General features: G+C 39.6%; 1 protein-coding gene across 6 annotated transcripts in view; it reads right to left on the minus strand.

Annotated features, from left to right (window-relative positions):
- Positions 1-8,409: 8,409 nt before the first annotated feature.
- Positions 8,410-12,368, minus strand: part of AIG1 (androgen induced 1) — a 121,906-nt gene continuing 117,947 nt past the window's right edge. For 3 of the 6 annotated variants that reach the window (XM_064649290.1, XM_064649288.1, XM_064649292.1), the window contains 2 exons: positions 12,103-12,266; positions 8,410-9,054 (listed from right to left, as the gene is read on the minus strand). In XM_064649290.1, coding sequence (XP_064505360.1) covers positions 9,017-9,054; positions 12,103-12,266 — 202 coding nt within the window. In that variant the 3' untranslated portion in view covers positions 8,410-9,016. The remainder of the gene's footprint in view (positions 9,055-12,102; positions 12,267-12,368) is intronic. The other 3 variants (XM_064649293.1, XM_064649289.1, XR_010429208.1) reach the window with 2 other exon arrangements.

Consider the following 12,368-nt stretch of genomic DNA (forward strand, 5'->3'; position numbering starts at 1 on the left):
AGTTTTGTTGGTCTTATTGGAATTTGACATAAAATTTCTCTTTTATTGCTCTTTTAGTCATGTTTATCCCCATGAAAGATTGTTATATTTTCTGTTGGCTTTGATACTCTATAACTGGATATTGAAGGATCAAATAAATCCATATGCTGGGTACATTTTCTCTTTGAGGTGGAGTGCTTTCGATACATAGATTGCCATAGTTTTCAATGGTACTTTTTGCCTTGTTAATTTGCTCTTGCAGAACTCATTTGTTTTAGAACATTTAGAGCCCATGGGAGGTGCTAAATAAACATTACAAACTATAAAAAAAGTTACTGGCCAACTGTGAAGCAGTAAAATTAAATAACTTACCCAGCATCACATAGGTAAGCAGAGCAGCCACTTCTGCAGAATGACCTGCAGATTTCCCCTTTTTCTCTTCCTATGCTATCCTCCCTCATTTACAGCACATCAGATCAGGCTTTTACATCCTCCCTCTCTGAACAGTTCCCTAGAGCACTATCCATTCTGACCAAAAAAAAAAAAAATGCCCAAAATAAAAACAATGTGATAAATTCATTTAAAGGAACTTTTTTAATATGGTGGACAATACAGTCTGTTTTTCTTTATCTTCACTTTTGGAGTGCCTGAGCCACCTTAGAAAATTTAGCCTGAATAAGACATGTAGAATTTTCCTAGCAGAGAATATTCCAATCTACAAAATGAATATCAGGTAAAAGGAAAATAATCGAAAATATGATACAACCTGGACAATGTGAAACACTGTAATGCATGAATCTACTGAAGTTTGCCACTGTTTTGATTACACAAAGCAGTGCTATACAGATTTTTAGGGAAGTAAGCAAAACAGAGTACTATTTCTAAGGGAAATCAGTGGTGCAATTAGGAGAGCTGGCAGTAAAGGCATCGCTTTTCCATCACAGTTCCCACACAGCACAGTGGGAATGGCTCGGTACTACAGGCAAGGACAGGATGGGCTTTCAGGGTCACCCAGCAAGGAAGCTGGTGGGGGAATGAACAGGCTTCCAGTCCCTCTCTCGCTGTCCTGCCAGGGGGAAGTGTAAATCACAACAGACTACTTCTCTGCAGATTAAAAGTAAAGATTACTCAATCCAGAATTTTATAAACAAGATGACTTCTGGAAATGCAGAAAGATCCATCTGCTGTGTTCTCAGCAAGTTGAAAATAGAAGGACACTGTATAAGCTGAGGGAAAACCCCAACATTCTTCAGCACAAAATTCAGTCAAATCTTTGCCTTCAGCAGCTTCCAAATCACAGAAACCTTAGGAACACTGGAGGGCTGGGGCACAGGGTCTTAAAAGGCCAGAGCAGAAAACAATGTTGTTTCCTTGCAGGAGAAACTATAAATAGTATTTAGCATCTTCAAGCAGGCAAGTTCATAAGTGAGGCTGCTTGATTGTTGCTTCTTTGATAACTTAGTATTCAGTAGAGAGAAGAATTGCCATAGCAACATTCCCATCTTCTGACATGTATCATGCAGATCATGTACTCAAGGCAGCGCAGCACCCTCTCACACATGTGCTCTGTGAACTTTTGTGTTCCTGACAATATTAAAGAGAAAACTATGTCTCATGATTGACACACTTGCCTGTATGTCTTTATGATTCCTTAAAAAAATATATGGAAATACTCCCCTTCCCCCATCTTCCTCCTTTGAACTGTTTTCTCTTTTCCATCCCACTGAAATGATGAGAACAGCTCCTGTCCCAGATCTGTAGATATATGTTCCTGACAGTAGTCCTACGCTATGCAAATGTGTAAACTGCAAAATGTAGAGGGCTTTAAAAAATTAAGTATACCCAGCAGAATCTAAATTCTGAGTGCTGAAAGGAACTAGAAATCTTCCAGAATGTGCATAATTAATGCTCTATTAAACAAAGCCTTACATATTTTCTTTGTTATGTTTGTTTGTTTGTTTGTTTGAGGTTTTTGTTTGGTTTTGTTTGTTTGTTTTTATTTGAATTAGTCTCCAGACACACACACCAACGATACCTATGGCACATGCCAGTATATATGTCACCCTTTTTGGGAGCTGAGTTCACAAGTAAAGCAGAATACATGTTTGCAGCCAAGGTCTAGCTAACCTCTGGGATGGCTTGGATTATGTGGACTTGCTGCTGTAGGAAAAGCACTGCACCATTACACAGGGCTAAGCTGTGGGCCAGTACAAATGGGATGCTGCAACACTGTGCAACAAAATCACGTCTGTAACCCTGACAGCAGTGGCAGCCAGGTACTTCACTTTACAAGTGTTCTTGATTCAACTGTATGACAGGTCCACCCAGTGGATCTCTTTCTAAACTTACCACCTAGTCAGTATTGTGGCTCCTTTCAAAAACCCTGTAACACTAGAAACAGTTGGAATATACTACTACTACTACTATATACACACACACACACACACGCCTCTATGGCTATCCCACCAATGGCTCTGACATTAAAAGTACCACAATATACTGTCACTTTTTCCTCAGACCACATTCCTGTCCTCTCCATCACCCGTCTCCAATGTTTAGGGTCTCTGTACAAAGCTTTGGTTAATGGCCAGTTTTCGCAAGCGAAGATTTGGGAAAGGTCATAAACCCTTCGAGCCTGCGCAGTGGATTTTTTAGGTGAGACACAGCGTGCGCTGAACTGAGCCCACCCTTTAATCCTGAGGTTCATCTGCCGGGGCCGAGCAAAGCTTGGACAGTGGCAGTGAGGTCCCCAGGACGTAGCTGGATTGCCATACAAGGCTGACGAGCTCCAGCTGCCCGGGGGGCCGGGAATTGAACCCGGGTCGCAGCGGTGCGAGTCCTGCACTCTAACCACTAGACCACCAGAGGCGGTCTAGTGGTTAGAGTGCCTGACTCTCACCGCTGCGACCCGGGTTCGATTCCCGGCCCCCCGGGCAGGTGGAGCTCGTCAGCCTTGGTAGGCAATCCACCTAAGAGAAGGTCACTCTAAACAAACCTACATCCTGGGGACCTCACTGCCACTGTCCAAGCTTTGCTCGGCCCCGGCAGATGAACCTCAGGACTAAAGGGTGGGCTGAACTGAGCAACCTCAGGACTAAAGGGTGGGCTCAGTTCAGCGCACGCTGTGTCTCACCTAAAAAATCCACTGCGCAGGCTCGAAGGGTTAATGACCTTTCCCAAAATCTTCGCTCGCGAAGACTGGCCATTATTATACAAAGCTTTGGTACCTTATCTGGTACCAAAAGGATCAGGACCTTATCATACTCCTGGCAGGGTGAATGTAATGTTCTGGTCAGAATTGCTTAATAGTTCAGCTGGGATTACATCTCCAATGATCTCCTGAGCTTCACTTACATTTGAGTGCCCTCACTGCCTTAGTGTACTCCATAGCTGCCCATTCCAAGAAATGATTATTCAAGAAATTCCTTCTTTGTATCTTGTCCCATGGTAACTCTTGGCCAGACTACAAACAGGTAGTTGAGGTCCTCCATTATCATAAATTGTGGTGCCTCTCTAAGTATAGTGTGCTTAACTGCCTCTTTCTACTCTATGACTAATAGCACTTCTGTTAAGCCACCTCTAGAGAGAATGGTTTTGCAGCTTAATACCAGTCACAGAAGAGGGGTGACCTCCCCCTCTTTTATCCCATTACATCTGCCAGGTGCAAACTTAGGACCTAAACTGAGGATCACTATTAAATAAGAACAACTTATTTTATTTTACATAGCAAATAGCAAAGATGATCATAAGTAGGCAGCTATCCAGGCACTGCTCTGCCTGCAAAATTAACCGTTCAGAAATGCAGTATTGCAGAGCATTGCAGCTGCAAACTGTCCCTATTGCCACAGGTAGGATGGCCAGCAGCTCACCAGCCTTATTCCCAGGAGAAAATTAGGAACACAGGGGGCTGTCAGTTTGGATTTATGGTGGAATTACTGCCCATGTCAAGAATGATACCTTTCACAGCGCCTGATTTCTTTTCATGTTAAGTAAGTAACTGCCATTTAACATCTGACTGTCATCTGACAGAAGATCATACTTGTATATGTGTATGTGGGTATGTATATTTGTGTGCATGTGTGTGCTTAACTTTTATCTACACATAAAGAGGGGACTATCTGAACATTAAAAAGTAAAGAGATATTATTTCCTAGTACTGACTGTACCATAGCAATCTCTATATTTAGAATGCACACTGTGGAGATACTTCTCTAGCCTAATGGTAGATGTTTACTTTTTAATACACAAGCTATATATAAAATGCTTAACTTGAACACCGTAACTAGCTACAATAAGAATTGCATGAAAAAGATGCTATTTCATTTCTGTCTCATTTTACACAACTCTAAGGAACAGCAGATACCTTCTCCAGTGGGCCACAAAGTCTGTGGCCTATCTCTCAAATTTCCGTACAGGCATTTATTGTGTTGAGGTTCAAATTCCTTTACAGCTGTGGTCTGAACAACAAAGGGGCTCTTAAGGGAATAAGACTACAACTTGCTCTTCTGGGTTACATTAAAATCCATTGATTTCCATCAGTTACTTGAACAAAAGAGAGTGCATTTTTGATAAAAATAAAATTGCTCATTTTGGAGAATATACGCTGAATATATTTGATATTTGTGGTCTGCAAATTGGACAGTTCTGTTCTTCTTAGTTACTTAAATAATACAAGTAAGGGGAAGTCACTATGCTGAAAAGACCTATTTTCAGTCTAAGCCCAAACCCCCTTCATTACATCATTAGAAGCACTACAGAAAGCGCCCAACCTGCAAGTCCACTTGCTCCCTCATTCAACAAAGCCCCTGGAATCAGAAGTACCCTGTGCCATATGCTTTGAGCTCAGTACGTGACCAAGGACTTTTCTCAACAGATGTCTTTTTACTTTCCAGGTTAGTTTCATTTTCCCTTTGTTCTTGCTTCAGAAAGAGGAGAGATAATGACCACATAGAGAATTGATTAGTCAAACTTTCAGGTGCTTTTTTTTCCTATGACTTTGGCAATAGTTAGACCCCAGGTTTAATACTGCAGTCAGACATACTGAAGACAATGGCACTTTTACAGCACATATGAACATGTGGGGCTGAACAGAAGGGCCCATATATATAATAAAACTTCCAGTTTTCTTTCCTTCTGTGCAACACCTGTGACCCCAGTTGAAGCAGCTGGTTACAGTGGCACATGAAGCTTTGAACCATAGGAGCAGAGCAGCTGGGATACCCTAGTGGAGATGACCTCGTCTACTAATATGCACTATGCTTTGATTAGGAGATTTTTTTTTGCTGCTGCAGTTGCAAAATACCTGTCACCGACGTTTGACCCTATTTACATGAAAACAGGAGCATTAAAAGATAGGATTAATAGTATAACTTCTCCAAGGCTGCATTCAGAGGCGACCTCACCTACACATCTCCTACTGCTTGTTCCTTTACGCTCAGGGTAGGAACATCAAACACGCCTCTGTGATGTTAACCTTGGGATGATGGTCTCTTCAGGACTATACATCCACTCAAGTTTCAGATTATAAATCTTTTCAGTGTTCAGTCTAACAATACCCTAGTCTTCACAGGCTACTGAAGTGTATATCGGAGCAGAATGACCAATCTTTACAGAAAATAAAAGGTGAAGAATAAATTGTTGTTAGGATTTGAAATAAATCCAATAAGAAAAATGAACCAAGAGGTGCCTGCCTTATACACTGTCACCACAAACTGCCACCTGAGAGCCTGCAGTATGGTTTGCCATTTGTCAGTCTGCTCACAGTATACAAATGTCTTTGATGTGCCCTGGAGATAATTTAGCTAATATGACTCCTGTGGGCAGAGAAGCAAAGAATCAACTTAAAATTAGGGAAAATATTTGTCACTTTCCTTTAAAATAAGGCAATGGTTGCTACAGAAAGACAGCAAACCAGTTTTATCCCACACAAGCTAAATCACAGACTAAAATAATTTAATTTTGAAATTGTGGCACAAGTTTGTAAATTATGGCAACCTCTTTGTAATAGAATTACATGTGAACCATGCATACATGTTTTGGGGCAGCTACAGGCAGGCAGAAAGTATCGATGAGCTTTTTAAAGCCAAATAGGGGACACAGTCATTCTGAAATTTATGACAACTGGGTGGCTAGACTTTCTAACCAGCCTTAAAAAAAGTCTCCCCCGGCCCCCCCCCTCTTTGCATTCTATTACTAAGTCAATAGAATATTATTAAGACTGGAAAGTTGGGCACTGAAGAGTGAGGTAATGTCAGCATTTGGGCCGTCTATTCAACCTTAATTTGGCCCCTTTTGAGTATGAATAATGACATTGCCTTTAATTAGATGATCCCACAATATTTTTTCCTGTGCCTCATTCATGACGGAGGGTGCTTACTGAACGATGAAACTGTATTTTGTCTTTTCCTTGTGGTTCAAGGTGTGGCAGGCTGCCTTATTTACTGCATGCTATGCTCTCTTCTCTGACAACAAAACCAGTGATTCCTTTGCACAGTTTTCTACATGGTTTATCATTACAGCTATGACATAAGAAACATTACTAATTTAATTTTATTGTAGTCCTCAAGGGAAAAGCTAGAGTTTTTTCACTTAGTTTATCCATCTAAATCCTATTCTCATTGCTCAGGTTTTCATCAAAGCTTTGCTTCCCTCATATTTGGTCTAGGCAGCTTTATCTGCATCAGCTTTGCGGAGGTATTAACAGTACATGGGAAGCAAAATTGGGGTCCCCATTTTGGTGTGTGCGTTGGGTAGCCAGGCATGGAGAGAGTCAACAGATCAGGGATGGTAGGGAAAATCCTATTCAGTGACAAGACAGATCGTTCCTGAAGTTGATAAACACTCTAGAGAATTACCTGTGCAATACAGGGAAATGCAGGTTTGTGGTTTTGTTTTTTCCCTAAAATTTGGACAAAGATGAACATATATTCCCCGTAAGTTCAGAAACGCTATTAACATAAATGCTGTCCTTCTTCCAAAGACTCAGTTCCACAGCAAAAGTAGAGAAAAGTCTTCCAGACTTTTTTTTTTCATAGACTTGCACTTGGAAATAGATGACTTGTTCTGACAAAAGGTTTTCCACCAAAAAAATAGCTCCCCCAGGAGAAATACCTTTCAGGGACAATTTCAGCCAAGATGGTTGAAATTTGTTAAGTTTACAAGTGACTTTTACTTTGGTCATCATTCATCCATCATCTTTCTTAAGAATGATGGATTGTGTAATCCTAAAGGGAATGAACACAGTCTAGAAGAGTGCTCTCTGGGTACACAGGCCCTCAAGTTATTTATATCATGGTTCATACATCAGAGGCTGGATTTAATGTTTTAAAATGTTTTTAACTTTAAGCTTAAAGCTCACAGGAGGTGAGCTTTTACAGCATTACTGTGCATATGTAATGCACAGCTCAGGAATAGCAGAACATAATATCCCTGATGCAAGTCCACATGGCTACAGCAAATCTGCTCCCAAATTTTGCTGGTTTTATGTGTCCTGTCGTCTCCCTCTGTAGGACCATCAGAGAAGCTCCTTTTTTATCCGGCCCCTTATTTCCATGAACTTTCTAGTAACTTGCTTAGCTTTGAAATCTTTGCAACTTTGATCAACAAGTTAAAAATTATTGAGAGAACAGACAGACAGACAAAGACAATATCATCACAATAATATCAAAAAGTCTTACCTTTGAAGGAAACAAACCAAAAAGCATACTGTTCAACTTATGCTGTTTCCTATGGTAGTTTGTAAATAAATACAAGTACATTTAAAAAATACTGTGGAGGCAGGTAATGAGTTGCATGAGATCCGTCTTCCCCAGAGTACTGCAGAGCAGAAACATCACTGAATCAGATTAAAACTCTGCAGAAATCCTGTTACTAAATATAATACATTAACATTATCCATATTTGAAGTGCTCTACATGTGTTAAAATAAATATATCTAAATACACTAATGAACAAATATGCAATATGAATACTTATATTTGGATCTTAAAACTACTTTTTTAACAAATAACATCTTGCTGAAAATTATTCTTTCACTTTATTTTAGTTCTATTTCAATTTTTTTGTGCCTTCTAGAGTTCCTTCTTGATTGTCTAATAATTAAGCAGAATCATGTAAAATTTAAACAATCACTAGTATTTTGAAACTGAATTCCTAAATCAAACAGGCATATGTTTTTCTTTAAACATTTGCTTACCTGCCTTCCTGAAGTAAGGCTTAAATGCTCTCTCTGGTACAACACTAGCAGCTCAGCCCATCTATTGGGAACTTACAACTTGAAAATGCAGAATCACATGCTGTACTACGATAATAAGAAAAATCCTTATGTAGAATTGATATAATCTACAGCTGACACTGGAAAACCTGAAAATACATCATTCAAATGCCATCAATCCATCTAGAATTTCAAGAATCAGCATGAAGAAACAGAAATGCAAGGATAATTTGTTCTTTATTTAGGCCTATTTAAGAAGATATTCTAACACTGCAAATAAGATTTTACTAGACTGATAAAATTATTAACATCACAAATTTAAGGCAGCTGTTACATAGTGTTACATCGATATTTCAGTCAAACCGAACTGTTCTTTAGATACATTCATGCAATTAGCTTGTATGCTGTACTTTGAAATATATAGAATTGTTTTGTTTCCCTGCATTAGACCTATCTGGTTAAGCTTTTCTCAAACAATACAGAGAATGTACTCGTTCTTCTTGGCAGAAGTGATCTATGACTTAATGATTTAATGACTTATTTGATTCAAGAAATGCACATTGAGAATGCCATGGAGATAAATATACATCTTATATGTGTATGTCACATGCAAGCATGGAGAAATAGGAATGAACGTTGAAATGATATTATTATTTTTAGCTAAAATCATTTTCCCTCCATATAAAATCCAAAAATATCCTTGCACTGAACAGAGAGCCCATTAAACTTCCTCCTTTCCAAAGATTCCTCTCCATGGCGACCTCTGTTGGGGATGAGAAATCTTCCATGGAGCCATAAACAATCTTTTATGTTGCCTCTTGTTGTTCACTCCAATTTCGGCTTTTCTTTTCCTTCTTCGATACCTGAAAACATACGGAGAACAGCTTTTAAAAATCTCTCAATGAACGAAGGGTTTACTTTGAGAGGTTCTTTTAATGCATTAGTCTTTCTTTTCCCTTTCTTGACATTGTTTCTCCTGTACTTGCTCATATGCTCTTGCATGTGCTACTTCACCTGCTGTGAACAAAAAGAGCATCTGCACACCTGATGGCAGTGGTTGTCCAGTAATAAACTGCACAGTCCTCCCTCCCTTCCTCCCTCCCTGCCTCCCATTCTCAAATCAATCAGCCTAACCCCCTGCCGCAGGCTCAGCTTTTGACGGCTGCAGGGGTCTGGGAACAGTTAATTCCCTCACCTCCTCCGCTTACCTACAAGCAAATTAAAGTAGAAGCTACTATAGCTGAAGCTAAGCAGCAAACTTAGATTGAAGGAAAGTTTTAATAGCTGTGTTTCAGAATTCGGTAATTTTAAGCCCCCCTTCATTTCAACATTGTTTTTTTAAATATTTGCAAGTTTATCTCCTTTTTTTGAGAGTTCAAGAGAACAATTACTGCTGAGAGGGTGCCTCTCTTCTCGTAATGGCCGTGACTTTCAGTAATATCAGGAGAGCTGAGCTGAGTCTAGGGCTCCTTAAAGAACTTAGCCTAGCTGCAGGACTTGTCTCTTTGCTATGCTGAGCAAAGTCCGGGCTGGGCAGAAGATTGTGTTTTTTCTGGCAATGAAAGCATTCAGCTATTTCATATGCCTGTTCCTGGACAATGAATTACTATTGGTATCTGACAAAAGTATTGTTCTTCTGACTAAGCCCTCTCTGCCAGACATCTCAAATACAAATATTTCTTTTGGAGGTTTTCAGGCCTGCTGCATGCTGGAAAAGAAAGACTTCTAAGGACTGAAAGCAAAAGAGAAGCAACGTTTGAGAATGCTGAGAGTAAAATCCAGTCACAAGTAAGATCACCTGCTAGTGCGAAATATGCACAGGTGGTAAGTACAAAAAAAAAAATCACTTTAAAAACATAGATAATTAATTCCAATACGGGAAACAATAAGACCCATCTGCAGTTAGAAAGCACAACAGCAGAGCTGCCTTGCTGAAAGAAACAGCACAGAAACAAATGGGTCTGCATGTTTCCAGCAGCCCAAATATAATGGCCCTGGGTGTTGCTGGCAAACTAATGTAATGGGAGAGCCACAGTTGAAGGTTTAACAATCAAAACAAGAGGCAGGGCCAAAAGATTACAGTGGCTTTACAAGGCTGCTCCAGAGCCAATCTTGAGTCTTCTGCTTTCTGCTGGAAGGAACTTTCCCAACAGTTTTAATAGCTGTTTTATTTGCTTTTTTGAAAACGCCTCTTTCCTTTCTTCTGAAGCACTCTACTGCAGATGCATCAAATACTTTGGCAGGAACGCAGATACCCTCAAAACTGTGGACAGACACTGGCTTGTACAAAGGGCAAATTTTTCCTTCCCTACCATGTTTGTGGTTTAACTTGGAAAAACTAACTGCAAATCATTTTGTCAGTAGTGAGGTTTTATTTAATGCATCTCCAGAGGAAAATAAAAAAAAACTCCAAACCCAAACCAACCCCTTCTCACCCCAGAAATCTTCTCATAGCAGACTGTTTTGATTTGCAGGCTTACTGCTCAAAAGCCTCTTTTAAATGTACAGTTTTCAAATAATATTTTCCCAAGTGTCACACAGTGACAGACTGGTATCATTTTACATCTGCTGTTAGTGGTGTGCCTGCCACACACTTCAGGTTAGGTTCGTGCAAAGTGTTTCAAGCACAGCAAAACAGCAGGTGACTCATGACATTTTCCATTTTGCAAGTGTTTGAGCCTCAAAGGACTCTGGATCAATACTCTTTATCCCAAGGATGGAATGAGGGAGAGGACAATAAGGCCATGGTGAACCTTGAAAGAGTCTGGAGGAACGACCCAATTGATGTTAGCTCCTCTAGGGTGGTGGGCCACAAGAACGAGGGATTTTGCATACTTTGGAATAGTGCAGGAGATTTTCCAACATCTACTTATTCATGGACTTGCTAAAAACATGTGATTCTTTACCACATTATTATTCTTCATACAGGACTTAGGTCAAGTGAAATAACTCCTTGCAGCTGTCTTTTTTAGAAATATCTTTCCCAAATTAACTCACAGAAGTTAGATAAATGTGAATTTGACATCAAACTGTGGACTGAATACCAGTCTTGAAGACTGTAACCATTAGGATAGCTGGTTCTAAAGCACATAGAAAAAGACACTTTACACCTGGGCGCTAATACGAACAAATGGCAAGTAAAACTGCTTTGAGCTTCTGCCATTAGATTCTACCTCGTACTGAAGGAGTTGCTAAATGAGATTTGTATGTGCAATCAACTCCCATGTGAATTTATTTCACTCCAGTTGTGATTTGTCAGAGCAGTGATTATGAATGCTGTTTGCTTATTTCAGGCAATTTGATAAATGAGAAACATCTTTCCTAGATTAAAGGAACCTACTTTTAATCTTGTGTTTGTCTTATTTTCCCTTTTCCTTTCCTCTGCAATGGGTGGCCTAGGCAGGATGATGGAGAGTCTGTACAGTTAAGTTTACCCTGTACTAAGGTGATCTTTCATTCCTATTATTTTACTGACAAGAACATGTTCATTTTCTCTGAGTAAATTTATAAGCAGAAAACACCTTCTACCTGAAAATACCAAAAAAGTATATTTTTATTTCTAAGTCTAAGCTTGCCATTAACAGCATTCACACAGAATGATACTTTATTCTAGTTGCATTTAATGGGTTCATCGGCTAGTAAGTGGGTTGTAAGCCTCCCAGGTAATTGCCAAGAGCTCTTAAATTAGTTGTAAGTTATAAAAAAGAATACATATTCATAGCTCATCAGGCTTTTCAGCAGCCATTCTCTTAATCCAGCTGCTTTTAAGGGCAAACCACTAAGATGTTTCAGTGGAACTTCTGTCATTCTCCTTTGTTTTAGCCAGCTTAAAACCTTCTAGACTTTCAGAGAAACATCCTCAAGTCCTGACCATGTACTTTATGAGATAATATTCCTAAAACAATACTCACATTTTTGTGTATCCCAGATGTAGTTGTTCAGGACCTCTCCCACCAAGTAGAATATATTAATAATTATGGTTACAGCTGCAAAAAAGATTATTTTGACACCTGGGCTGAGATGCTCAAGAAGCGGGTACACCCACACTCCTGTAACATGGTGAATCCAGCACACCCTGAAACAAAACAAAAGTAACAAGCACAGACTCTTACAGCCCTGTTTTTCAAAAGTAGCTTGCCCTATAAGCTTAGCTACTGTAACCCAAATAGCAATTATT

This window comes from Pseudopipra pipra, chromosome 3, assembly GCF_036250125.1.
Source record: "Pseudopipra pipra isolate bDixPip1 chromosome 3, bDixPip1.hap1, whole genome shotgun sequence".
Lineage (NCBI taxonomy): Eukaryota > Metazoa > Chordata > Aves > Passeriformes > Pipridae > Pseudopipra > Pseudopipra pipra.